This window comes from Pholis gunnellus (assembly GCF_910591455.1).
Source record: "Pholis gunnellus genome assembly, chromosome: 8".
NCBI lineage: Eukaryota > Metazoa > Chordata > Actinopteri > Perciformes > Pholidae > Pholis > Pholis gunnellus.
In genome coordinates this window covers 5,749,608-5,764,284 of record NC_136534.1, presented here as the reverse complement: position 1 = coordinate 5,764,284, position 14,677 = coordinate 5,749,608, and the positions used below count along the sequence as shown (strand labels likewise).

At 41.8% G+C, this 14,677-nt stretch overlaps 1 protein-coding gene across 1 annotated transcript in view; it reads left to right on the top strand.

Annotated features, from left to right (window-relative positions):
• Positions 1-1,964: 1,964 nt before the first annotated feature.
• Positions 1,965-14,677, top strand: part of LOC306700240 (protein spire homolog 1-like) — a gene marked incomplete at both ends in the record, with an annotated part of 40,366 nt that continues 27,653 nt past the window's right edge. Inside the window, 2 exons of the mRNA XM_079165196.1 lie at positions 1,965-2,322; positions 7,160-7,188. Coding sequence (XP_079021322.1) covers positions 1,965-2,322; positions 7,160-7,188 — 387 coding nt within the window. The remainder of the gene's footprint in view (positions 2,323-7,159; positions 7,189-14,677) is intronic.

The following is a 14,677-nucleotide window of genomic DNA, read 5'->3' as shown; positions in this document are numbered from 1 at the left end:
TCAGGAGAAATACTTCAGTTTCAACATGGAGGACAGCTGGAGACATCGACAGCAGAGGGCACCAAACAGACACTGAAGACGAGGTCCTTGCATGCTATATTTGAACATGTTGGAAGCCAAAACCTCAATTACAGTATCAAAAGTACATGCACATAATATGCAAAGTGTTTTACTTCTCCATCACATACAGATCAGAGTATGTGCTTCTGCACTACATGAAAGTGCCATGACCTTAAAATGGCATCAAGTCATACAAGAGATCTGCACACAGCACTGAAGGCTCTCAATAAAATAACATTTGACAGAACAATGTACTGAACTAACAATAATCTTAGAAAGGCATTGTCAGAATGCTGCCGTCTCTCCGAGGTGTTTCTAATCTGCATTATTGAGAGTCAATATGGATCAATCAGTGTACAGGTAACACTCTCTGACAAAGTATGCCAATAATTGCAATAGAATAGAACAATTTAGGAAAATATTACAAAGGAACAAGTTGAATTGAAATCACGAAGAAAATGTGTAAAATACGATGCATGGATCACATGAATGAAGTATCCAAGGAAGAAACAATTATTATAGAAACTACCAAACATGTAAATAGATCCAGATAATGGAAAATAATAAGGAAGTACAGAACAGCAGTAGGCTAGCATTAATATTAATGCCTGGAAGAAAAAAAGTAGTTTTTTTAAAGGCTCTGGACTGCACGCAGGTGTTTTCAGTTAACCTGATTGGACCTCTGCACAGGTTGAAGATGGGCACCGCTGTGATCTATAATCCACTCTACTAACCTCCTAGTTAGAGGACTAATTAGACAATTAAGTGAAAACACCTGTGTGGGTGGACTATGCTTGTGGGGCCTTTTGATATCTGATGATTTAAAAAACACACAACAAAACATAAATGAAAAAAAAAGATTAAAAACAACGGACGCAATAGAACTTTATTCAGAGGGGGAATATTTGATAAATAAATACATTTATATAAATAAAAATGGATTCATTAATAAACAGCGGCAGTTACTTTGTTACAAATAACAAGCAATGAACACACCGGACAAAAAATGTTTGGTGTTGCTATGTAAACATGATACAATGGACAAAGAAAAGAAAAGACATCTTTAAAAAGCTCTAAATGTTTAGAGATTATGTGTAGACTGCAGGTGGCCTATACCTCCCACTTATAGCCTGTTACAGTTCTACCATCAACCCCAGGTTTTTTGTCACTCTGTGATAAATTGATTAAACATCCATGTATTTAGGTAGCCCATATACCAGTAAGCAGGGCGTAAATAGTACACCTCCTCAGCTGGTATTGTTCTTCAGTGGTGCATATTTCCTTAAAAATTGTGTGATTACATCTCACCACCTACAGGCATGTGACTGTGATAATGTGAGGGTTTTGGGGGGGGCGGATTCTGGGGCCTCTTGAAAATTCACTGGTTGGTGATCCAACCCATAAAACCTGCGTGAATGAACTGTATCTGAATTATTAACCACACTGGATTTGAAAAGGAACAGAAGGAAATATCTTGCATCAATGCCTGACCATGTCTTCTAATCAATCCTCTCAAAAAGCCGTGTGTGAGAGAGAGAGAGAGAGAGAGAGAGATCATGTGATGAAAGAGTGAGCCTTGCTTGCTGGGTTGTGTTATGAGACACACAAACACACGGCGGAGACTACAATCACACAACCCCCCCCACCCACACTCACACACACACACACACACACACACACACACACACACGCACACACCGTCTTGTGACCGCGCTGGTGGTACCGAAACCTGGACGAGACGTCAGCGCGGGCGGGGAAAAAATATCCACCGGTGCGCTGCTGGCCGCTGCCCCGGGAAGAAGGAGCGAGAAGCATCCATGCCGCCAAGTTCCCTCTCACACATCGGCCTGGACCTGCTCTCGTTATCGGGCCTCCTCCTCCTGCGCTGCTGAGATAATGAAAGGATGGCCGAGCGGCGAAGCGGGGACCACGGAGGGCTGACGGATGCCGCCGCGGCGGCGACTGACCGGGATGAGCAGCAGCGTCGCAGCGCGATGAGTTCGACGGAGGAAGCGGCAGTGGAGGGTCTCTCCCTGGAGGAGATACTGAGGCTTTACAGCCAGCCCATCAACGAGGAGCAGGCATGGGCGGTGTGTTACCAGTGCTGCAGGACGCTGGCGAAGGGGCACCGGAGCAGGGGGAGCTCCTCCGCCGCCGCCGCCGGAGCATCATCAGCGGCGGCTCCGATGAGGATATTGGGGCCGGAGGATGTCAGGATACAGAAAGACGGGTCCGTGAGGGTGGAACACCGGGGCTGTGAAGGTAAACTATTATGTGAGAATGAGTGCGCCTAAAGCTGCTCTCGATCGAGGCCAGACCATCACTTGCATTTCAAATAATGGGGTGTTGTGATTGTAAGACAGAAAGACTTGGGGGGGGGGGGTATCACTAGTGTATAATCCCTAATGTAATATAGTGATAACACAGAGCAATAACGGTACTATAAATATAACATCCAGCACATGGAGGCTTTAGATGTTTTCCCTGATCAGGTGCTATATCAGTCTTTAATCTGGAGCAGGACAACATCAGCCAGAGTCATGGGGCCCAATTACACCCGATCACTGACAAACAAATGGCTCTCACTGATTTTCACTTTTCCTCCTCACTGAGGGCATGTGTGTGTGTGTGTGTGTGTGTGTGTGTGTACATCACGCGGCTACATCTCTCATTGAAGGCCTCTCAGCCTGTTTGCCACTTCACATCACATCGGCAGGCTCTCCGATTAAAGCATGTGATTATTGCAAGCTGAAATGTGCATGCATGGGGCCGATGTATATGTGTGTGAACAGAAAAGGGTGATGGTCCACCCCTGCGCGGGCCTTGTGCTTTGAATGGCCTGATTACAGATGCTCTTAACTGCCTGTGACACGGGGGGCCTCTGTTTTATGAGGCATTATAAAAAATAAGGAGTTACGGCCCTGCTGGTGTGACAAGTGCCCTGAAAACATCCAAGAAAGTGAGAGGAGACAGTGGAAGCATATAAATCACTGCAACATTGTGGAAGGTATCCCTTTAGGGGGTTTGCACAGTGTCTGTGGGGCTACATGCAGGTCGTTTATCCTGACTTTATTGTGCTTTATGATAATTTGTGTCTCACATGGGAGACCGTTACAGCGTTTATGTGGTATTTGTCTAGCATCCCTCATATTACAGGTGCTTTTTTTTTTACAAGGTACCAACCAGGATTCAAAACAGATGACACTGCATGCTGTGTGATGGGCGTGTCTGTGTCTGTCTGAACACAAAACAGTGTCCTGTCAGACGTAGGCCTGGCATGTTCAGTGTATGTTGTAATCACAGCTGCTGCTGATGCAGTGAACACAGTGTAGAGCAGACTGACTGAATACCTCTCTATCCATTTATCTGTCTCGGTCCGTAATGGACTACACCTGAGGGATAGGCTCTTTACTCCAGCTGCAATGTCCACACACACACACACACACACACACACACACACACACACACACACACACACACACACACACACACACACTACTGAACACTGCTCGGTCAACATTTTGGCCTTTGATTCGATAACTGCGCCGCATTTCTGTGAGGGTGATGCCGGTTATGGCCTGTTGGTATATGCTTAGAATGAATGAAGGCTATTTTTAGGAGTATGGAAGGGACCATTGGAGAGGGGAGTCCAGGCTTTTATTCCTCAGCTGCTGCTGTAATGTCCCATCATGCAAAACATATTGACTTGTTGTAGCATGTTTTGGGGCATTTGTATTTGCAATATACATCTTTTTTTATTAATATCGCTTCAGTAATCATGTCGCTATGTCAAAGATGAGCATCTTTTTGTATTTATCTTTTTAATCACAAAACAAATAGCAAATATAACTTGAGTCAAAACCAAACATAAATAACTTATAACATATATTAATAACACATTATATACGTATACATATATGTTACTGTACATAACATACAGGTTATATACAATTGGAGTACAAGAACAAATCACTTCTTTATCAGCTCTAAATAATTCGCCCTTTAGCAGGAAAGAAAAGCAAAAGTCAGATAATATTAAGTTATTATGATGTCATAGAAAAATCAACTCAGAATCTCAAGTGTTTGATATTGTCAGGATTTCTCATTTCATAATTGTCTTTTCCTGTAAAAAATAATATAAGAAATAAAATAAAGGAGTTTAAAAGCTTTTTTTGAGTATCGACAATATAAACATCGCCAAGCAGCACACCAGTGCCAATAATAAATAAATAAACAATCTATATTGATTCTCTTCAAAACCACAATTATATTGAGAGGGGATGAAGGTAAAAAGAGCTGCTGCCAAAATGATTAAGATGAACATCTCACCGTTTCCTTCACATCATACACAAAATGTGCAAATTATTAAGCACACTGTTCATGTAGTGAACAGATACGGCAAAACGCGTTATCTTACAAAGACTGTATTTTAAACATGTATCCATTACTTCTATCTGACTATTGAAAGTGATCATTCATTAGCTAACTACGTATATCAAGTCTTCATTTCTTCCTCCCGATCCTTCCATGAACCCCATGACGAGTTATGAACCTCTGGCTGGGAATCACTGCTCTGCACGTCTTCAGTCTAAGTCATACTGGGAGTGTTTTGATCAGTGCACTGCAACCGCACAAATGGTCTCGATATCAGGGTGATATGCTGGTCTAATTGCCACATATCTGTGCTGTTCAGCGCAGTCTCTCTCTCTCTCTCTCTCTCTCTCTCTCTCTCTCTCTGATGCACAAGCTCGAGTCAGATAAAGTCATTCATGTAAATAATTTGATAAATCTGTGGCAAAAGTTTTCAGGATTTAGGAGTTCTGAAACGAAGCAAAAATTGACTTTGAGTTAAATCCCGACAAGGTTAGTGTTTGACCCACTCATTACCACGTCCGCCAAGGGCCGGGCCATAATTCAATATGATCGTATATCGAGATATCGTGGTACATAATCACGTTGTCTAAATTGATCATAACAAGCCTGTACTAACTAAGATTTCTCAGCTGATCGGATTATTTTGCACTGAAGGTCTAATTTAAATGACAAAATGCTCCGTACTTTTCATTTGTCAAGTATTTAATTCACACAAGAGGATACAAAACCGTGTGGTTATTCCATATTGACCACTTATTTCGTGAATTACCAGAAAACATGCTGTATCGTGATATATATCGTTATCATGATATATATCGTTATGATATCACGATAGAAGATTTTGTCTCAGCCTATACGTTCGCCCAGTATTCTTTTATTCCGCAGGTCATCTGGAGCGCCTGACACTTTGTATTACATCTGAACACATCATGAAAGCAGGACACTTTTTTTAGAACCTCTGCAAATAGTTTTCTGTCTCGTCTCGACTTTGACGAATATTTTTTGTTAAAGCACATTGGTTTATCTGCTCCCCCTGTTTTTCAGTGCTCACATTGCTCTTCTTCACCCTCCATACAGCAGCGTGGCATTCAAACCTGCTGATGCTGTAGTTAAGGGCCCAAGATGATGTCATAGCTGTTGTGATGTCGCGTTACCGCGTGTCACAAGACAAAACAGCCAATTTGTTTCGTGGTTCATCTGTCAGCAGGCTGTTTGTTCACAAAGTAAAAGCTGGGCAGACGTAGCCCGGGGGAGCATTTAAGTGGGTCTCCTTTTTGAAGGGAGTACATTCATGCAGCGCGGCTCCTTGGGAGGGGTCTTGTCGTCATCATCGGTCACATGCTACGAACCGCTGAAGTAATTAGAAATGAAACGAAGCTTTTATTAAAACTGGTCTAGTTTGCATAGTGAGAGCACAGAGCACTTTAGCAGAAATGGTTTAATGAGGGAGGGAATCTTTAATCACTGATAATTAAGCTGTTTAAGATTCCTTTATTAGACCAAGAACATGAGCATTTATAAGGCAGTGATGTTCTGTATTATTCTTTTCGTTATTTAAATGTCCTGAACCAAAACCAACGATGACTTGGTCCTAATAACGATTCTATTAACAGAATGCATCAGTGAGCCACACCGCCGGGTGCCGTGTCCCTTCACCGCCATTTACCGTAGTTAGCGTAGCTGCTGCAGTAGCATGTTATATCCGAACTGAAGAGTGTTTCTTCATTGAAAGAAGAGCAGAGAACGGCACCGAAAGCTTTTCTTGATGGAAAAGATGTTTTCGCTCTTTTCCGACTGGCATCGCCAAGAGTTTGATTGACAGATGGTTCGTTCAATCACCTGCCAAGCTATGTTTTTTTTTAAAGTGCTTGCCCTTTACCAAACAGTTTCGAATGACGGCCCTCTCAGATAAACAAATAATTTGGCGCGTCAGGTTAACGCTCACCTTCCTGATTTATGGATATACTCCGCGGCACATCAAATGTGTATTATTCCTCAGCTGAATATTGTAACATTTGCTAAAAACTACAGTGTCCAGCTGTTTTATGAAATAACAAGTCCTTTTTAGAAATACAACAATGAGTTTGTGAACAGCCCTTAAAGATTGACCTTTTCAGTGACACCGTGTGTCACAGTGTAGGAACGAACAGACTTGGGGTTGAGTGTTACAGACACTGTACTATAGTTGGGCAGTATTGAAGCAGATTGTGGGTTTTGATCTTTTCATGGGATTTGTGGGCAAAAAGAAAACAGAGAATACGACTCTGCCTCATCCTGTAAAGCTGCACTATGACCTTGAGAGTTTAATGTTAGCGTTTGTAGACATACTTTGTTCCTGATTAGTTTAAGTGTAAAAATAATGTGAATGCTGTGGCCTGAGATTTTCCATCAGTGACAAAAAAAACCCTATTGATGCTGAAATAAACTATCAGAGCTTCTCAGCTGCAGTCCCTATTTGTGCTTTAACAGATGTGTAGAGTGACCTGAGACAATGTATATTTCACATGATATTTAAATGATATTCCTACAAGGAGGCAAAAGTAATGCATGGCCTTTTGACATGAACGGCTAAGATCATCATCACGTGCGCTTAACTTCTGTCAGTCATGCATTTTTTTTCACTGTAATATAACAGCTATGTTACCGCGCATGTGTGTGTAAGCTGCTTTGTGCCTCGGCTTACATCTGCTGCTTATCACAACACTGCTTTCTTGTTTCCCTGCAGGTAAATACAGCCCTTGCACAACCACAGAGGTGAGTAACTCCACTGTAGTTCTGTTGTACTTCTTGTATTTCACCATCACATGCTTACAGAGGCTTGAACAATATTATGTGGATATTATTTACTTGAGTGTAATGTCAAAGTACATGTTGTGGGCAAGGGAGGACATTATAACGTGGGCACATTATATATGGAATAACAAGGACCTTTTATTTCAGTTTTGCTTACTGTATGTTTGCAATGTTTACTTCATGTTTTTGATGTGCATGGTAAAAATATAAAAAATATATACATTTTTTAAAATGAGTATTTTGGTCACATGACTGGATTAGTTTGAGTGTAACTAGTTGCGAAACCTTGGTTGGAAGATTTTGGTTGATTACCTCACAAGCCTCCCAGAGTGCAGGCTGGGAAAGGAACCAGTCAGTCAATTAACGAGATATTCATGGAGGGAGATGTATGGTTGTACAGGGAGAGATAATGACAGGCTTAATCGCAATAGAAGCATTTTCTACTCTTTAAATATTTACCTCCCACAGTTGGTTACATTAGCTAGTTACAGTCAAAGAGGGCGGCCAGCCACAACAACAGAGATGGCATATTAGAGCGGGCACTCTGCAGGATTATTTCAAGTGCAACCGGAGTCAGATGGTGCTGTGGTTGAAACTGTCATAAGCCGTGGGTGTGTGCTGTGTTGATCCTTATTCCTGCAACGTAGCCGCTGTGGGTCCCCTGCTGCTTAATGAACCAATAATTTTAATAGATAAAATGTTCAAATGCATCTTTCTAATTGGGTTCATTACAAGCTTCAGACTCAGCGTTACATAGAAAACTGCTTCAAAACAGCAAAACGAGCACCAGACGGTGTCCAATGCAAGTTGGTGATGGAGATAGTTTCCGGCACGCAGCAGCATCAACGTCGCCGACCATCATGTCTCTGCTAGCATGTTGATGTCGTGAAACAATGAGCAGAAGGTAATGCATTAAAGAAATGGTTCCACATTTTGGGAAATGTGCTTTTCACTTTCTTGCCGAGAGTTTAGATGAAAAGATCGATACCACTCTCATGTCTGCACGTCGCAAGTGTGGAGCTGAAGCCATGAGGCAATTAGCCTATAAAGACTGGAAACAGGGGGAAACAGCTAGCTGGGTTAAAAGACACACCCATACTTTAAGCCTTGATATAATATCAATGGGTGATTTAAATATTAATTCACCCCACCTACAATTTTCATGAACGGAGAAAGTAGCTATATAACCGGCTCTAAACATCGAATTCCTGCCCCGAAGTTGGGTATTTTAAAACGGGCTAATTAACACATTGTCTCATCTCTCTTACAACTTGTAAGTCATCTTTACTTTTCTGTTTGTGTTGAGATTAAACAAATAAGATACACAACGTTAATTTGTGAGCTTTTGAAGTATTTTTAACAGTTACCACCTGCTTCCAGTCTTACTGCTAGGCTAAGGCTAGGCTAAGCTAATCACCTCCTGCCTAGCTTCATACTGAACTCATCAGAGTGGTAGTAATGTTCGCATTTAACTCTTGGCATGTAAGTGAATAACTATTCTATTTACACAGGGCAAATGCTGTGGAAGGGCCTCAGTACAAGATAATGCCTTTTACTGTGTCTTAACACAACGCAATAATACTTTCTTATCAGCATTGCTGTAAATAGCTTATTTTCACTGCTAGTTACACAAATTGTCATGACAAGTTGTCAGCATGGAAGACCATTCTCTGGCATGTGTACCCATCCTCCCTTCACCCAGCGTGTGTCTTCTTCACCCGGTCATTTTCTCCACCAGCCCCAGAGCTCCCAGCTGACTGGTAGGAAATGAGACCCAGCAAGGCCTCCTGTTTGATGGCAGTTCTGGGAGCAGTTCCGAACCTAATTAAAGGGCACTTTCCTCCAACAACTGCTGTTAATTGTTGTAATAATAGTTTGCGAGAAGAGGTCTTACAGCTTCTCCGCTATTCGCGTTTTAGGAATATTTTGCTGGATGTTGTAGAATAGATGGAATAATTTTAGCCCGCAGGGTATGTGTGTTTTGGTGTCACTTGAGAGTGTTTGATGAATTCAAAGCTAGGTTTTGGTCTGACAGTATTTGGTGTCTGTGATGTTGCACGCTGACTGATGATCTCTTCCCAGTCCGTTAGAGACAGAGTGCAGCAGCTTTCAGGGGGCTCTGGAGATGGATTGCTGTGTTATAGGACTGCGATAACAGATGGAGAGCGACTAACTCAAGCACACACACACACACACACACACGTTGTAGCAGCAGAGAATGTGAAACTGTATAGTCAAATCTCTGCTAAGCAGCTTTGCACGAGAAATGAGTTCTCACAATACAGTGCGCTACAGACTGGCTGACAAAACCACCGGCGAGTTGTTGGAGCCGCTTGACAGCGATGGATCCTGCGGCAGAGGCATCCTGCTCTAGCATGCAGTGTGGAATTAGCCCAAAGCTGGATGAGCAGGAGCACATGTGTAGCCGTGGCCGACGTACATTATCCGCACACGGCTGCAAAACAGCGTGAACTCCAGCAAATGATGCGGATGTCAGATGATGCCGTTGTCTTCAGAGCCAGTGAACCGAGCTCCTGACAGGGCTCTGTGTTCATTACTCAACTATAAGTCCACTGGAAAAGGATATTTGTTTGCAAATTTTCACTCAAATGTGACAATGGTGCTCTTTAGCTATACACATTTCCACCTTTTTACATGTCGGGGTTTGCAAGGGAATTTGTTGTAGACATGCTAGTGAGACCCTCCTGGTCCCATGATGCAGTATAACCCATGAATTTGTGGATTATGCTTCATCACGTCCCCCGCTGTCAAAGTTTAACCGTGCGTGCTATTTGCCCTCATAATGTCTGAGCTTTGAAGTCTAGGAAAGGGATTAGAGTTTAACGTAGAATTCGGTGTTTAACGTAAACAGAACATTTCGGTCAGGAGATATGAAAGTGTTTGGCAGGAATAGTATTTGCTTTTATGTGAAAAAATAGAAGAAAGAAATCAACAAAAAACAAAGGAAATGCATGTGGTTTTGTTCAAGTGTTCTCTCTGTTCTGTGTGTGAAGTCATGCGGGTTCCTCATACCGGACGTGCTCAGTCATATGACCATCAGAGGTCACGGCATCAGGTGTGAGCGTCTGAGAAAGGAATCTCCTCAGTGCTTGTTTGTGTGTAAGAGGAAGTAACCCACACTTTACACGAACGTCATCCATTATTAAGTGGACAGATTGATTTTTACTACGATCATACTACAGCAGCATGTTTGTTAGATGAGGAGTTGTGTATTGTCCATTCTTTTGTGTGTAAAAGCCCATATTTCCATTTCCCCAGGCAGACTTTGCAAATACAATAGTCTTTTTTGCTGTGGTGGGAGTTACAGTGGTGCAGTGGTTAGCACAGTCGCCTCACAGGAAGGGGGTTCTGGGTTCGATCTGTGATCGACTGGCGTTCTGCCCGGGGTGTACTCCGCCTCTCGCCCGATGCCAGCTGGGATTGGCTCCAGCTCCCCACAACCCTGTGAAGGACAAGCTGTTACAGATAATTGATGGATGGATGGCTTCTGCTGGAGTGCTCTTCAATAAGCACAAATGTTTTTAGATTCATTAATTGAAACAAAATCCCAGTTTGTGCCATCCCGTCTTTGCCATGATACATACTTACAACATGCTCAAATATCACCAATCCTTACTTGGTGATCCGCTAGTGCCACCAGTAGGTCAAGGTTTCACTTATACATTGAAATGTCTCAACATCTACAATGTGTATCGGCACAAAATTTGGTACAGATATTAAACTTAAACTGCGTTACAGTTATATGCATACAGGTACATACATGAAAGTTGACCTTTGCATTTAACCTATCCTAAGCATTAGGATCAGCTTCAGCAACTTTTGGTTCAGTGTCTCGCTCGAAGACACTTCAACATGTAGACAGTAGGAGCCGGGGATTGAATGGCCAACCTTCTGGTTAAAAGTCGACCCTCTAAACCAGGGGTCCCTAATAGGTGGACCGCAGTCCGGATCCGGACCCAGATGCTGTTGTATCCGGACCCAGGACCTAAAACCAATAGATAATTGAGAATCATTACATTTTGACGGAGCGCTTCTATTTTAACCGGCGCAGCTTTTTGAACCTTTCCGGCACTTGTTCAGCAGTGCAGGAAACACACCACGTGGTGCAGCTCAGCCAATCAAATATGGGTATTCTGACAAGTTTCCTGACTCGAGTGAGATGTACACACACCGTGACACAGGGGGGAGAGACGAGGAAAGAGAAGGAAGAGCAGGAGAATGGCCGGGTCAGGGAAGTTATTTCACATGACGTTCTCCAAAAAGATAAAAGTGGTCAGAGAGACCAGAGTCTTTCACCATTAATGAACAGACTCTTATATGTTCATTCTTCCCACGGACAGTTTAAAACCAGTATGTCTCACATGTTCAGAGACCGTGACGATTATTAAAAGCGGTAAATGAAGCAACACTACGAGACAAAGAACAACAACGTGAGCAAACGTACTCACTCACATCTGAAATGAATTCACAGAAAATAAACCGGAGAGCCCAGTATGATCAGAATCCTAACACATTAGTTCACTGTCCAATGATGTCAACAGAGAGAATAGAGCTGAAACAAGTGGTTTAATAACCACAGATAAAGTCCATGCTCAAAAATTTATCTTATTAGAAGATGAGAAAAATACAATATTGTGGCTTTTTATTGACATCACTTCACACCTGAATGAACTGAATTTAAAGCTGCAGGACAATTCAGTGAAATTCATTCAAGTACTTTATTTTAAGATGCACATTTTTCAAAAGCTTTATGTCAGTTATTCTTTAATCCAGCCCTTATTTTACTTGAAATGAGAAGAACATTTATTTATGTATTTCTATGTATTATTTATAATCCATCCAGTTAAATTTGAAAACTGAGAATAATAATTGTTAAAATATGATTGATGTGTACTTTCTTTATTTGATTTGACAGTTGTTGGCTACACAGTGATGTTGCTACTACTGCTAGGCTTCTTGAATATATATATTCTAAATAGTGCAAGTTAGATATTATTGTAATGTTCCGGACCTTTGCCCGAGGAGATTTTCTCAATCTGGACCTTTTGGAATGTTAGTTGAATACCCCTGCTCTAAACCCACTGAGCCACTGCCGGACAAAGTTATTCATGGTCCCCAGATGATGAATCCTACTGACTTTGATGTTCCTCAGAGTTTCCATCTAGAGCCCCCATGAGGTTGAAATCTTTCAGTTCAGATTGAAACATCATTAGAATCTGTCCAGTTGATCTCCATTTAAAAAAAATAGTCACATTCCCTTTAAGATTAAGCCACTGTATGTCCTAGTTTATGGAGCTATAGTGAATGGTAGTTGTGCATAACTTCACTTTATGATGTCTAATTATCGTTTGTTGTAAAAACTTAAAAGGACAGTAACCAATGGAGAGGTAATTCATTCATGCAGTTTATTTAGTCAATTTTGTAGTTAGTCAAGTACAATACGATTCTACTCAGCTCACCTACTGTTTACTTTCATTGCCATGACCTAATTTCCATGAACCCATTTAGTAAATATAAATGTTTTAAATCCCCACATTGTTTCTACAATCCTTTAATTCTGACCAGTGCATGCTGATTCTGGTAATCCTCTGCTGGTTGGCTAACAGCGACTGATGGAAGGCTTTTTCATACGAGAGAGCAGACCTCATAGATTTCAGTTCGCGTTTAATTAGCACAATTGGCACCGGTGTTTATCACACAAAGCTACATAACTAAAACTAATGAGATTCACAGTCTAACAGCTGGTGTCTTTGTCTGAGTCCACTAAAAATGTGTAGTCGACCATGACATCTCATTGCCAGACGCATAGAGAACCAGCCTTTTGGTCACATGTGATCGTCCCTGACCTTTCTTTGAAACCACGAGCTCATTATGTATCAACAATTTTTATAATAGATTCATCCTTTACGTCTTTTAGCAAGAAAGAATTCTTCTTAAAAATTGCTTCTTAAAAAATGTGAGGATTTGACGCAATTTCCTGTTTGATATCACTTTTCATGTTTAGGTTTTCAAACGTCGGTTGGACCAAAAGAAATAAAAATCTAGGGAACATCAACACTTTGGGAAATACCCTTATTTGCTCTTTTGCCGAGGAGTTGGATGAGGAGATGGACACCACTCAAAATGAAGCTGGAGTCAGTGCTGTCATCACCATGAGGTTGCCATGCAACCAGCAGACTAAATAGTCTGTCACACGACACCATGTAAATCCACAAATTATCGTTTTCACACATTGGGTTTTATGGATTATACAAACAGGATGGTGAGCTTCAAAGGCGTTGGAAGGCAGATTTTGTTAACTCTGGACAGAGCCAAGCTAGCTGTTTTGTGCTAAGCTAAGCTATGTCATCGAATGGATACACCGACAAGGAAACTGATTAGTTGAAGCCATACTATAAACTGGCCCCATTGGTAATATGAACCTTGTGCAGTTTGCTTTCATTATACATGTGATGGTTTTGAATACCTTTAATTGAACTTAAAGGCTGCCTGTAGTCTTAGCTTTGATGTCCTGTTATAATGTACTTCTAACTGTAGGAAACTGTATAAACAGTGAATACATGGCAGCCGACACCTGGCCATATTAACCCAGAGGGTCCTATTACATCATTTGTACAGAACTAGAACAAACATGTTTCATTCACACGTGTCTACATACGGCTCTGTTGTCATATCATATCGTGATGGTGTTCAGTCCTCATATCCGAGGTCATGTGCTACAGTTAATTTTGAGAGCTGTAGCGAAATTGAACCTCGAATGGATCAGACACCTGAACATAACACTCAGGTGTCCCATTTTTTACTTAACTTTAATTAGTTATGCTAACCTGCATTGTCCCTCAGGGATAATGGACTATGTAGGTGGATGGTAGATGGATATTGACTGTAGTTTGAAGAGAGGGTTCCTGAATGGGATGTAGTACTGTCTTTTGTGAGGAAGAATTTGAAGCCAGCAGGCAGATAACTAAGGAAAATAACAACTACACATGTGAGAGAACCATCATGGCCGATGCTTTGGGGAATGTAAAAAGCTTTCCCCATGCGTCACAATAGTTTTTACTTTGGCCCAGCTTGCCTCCTCTCCGTGACAGGAATGCTGAAATTAAAGCCAGGCTGTTTGATGTTGTTCTTGCTTGAGACGATGGCCACTGCTGCACTTTGCAGCACCGGCAAATCTCTTTTGGTTGACACCTTCATCGTCTCCCCACTTTTTTTTCTTTTCCTTCTTTTTTCTTTTTTTTTCTTCTCTCCACCACCTCCTCCCCCTTCATTCCGCTTGGTCGCCTGGAATCCTGGGAACCAGTCAGGGAGATTTCTAAGTGGAATGGAGACGCTGTTTGCTGTGGGCTGCCTTCGCAGTCACAAGGAAAGTTCTTATTTCCTGCAATCAGTCATAGTTTGCAGTTCATTATTTGTGAGGGAATGTGCA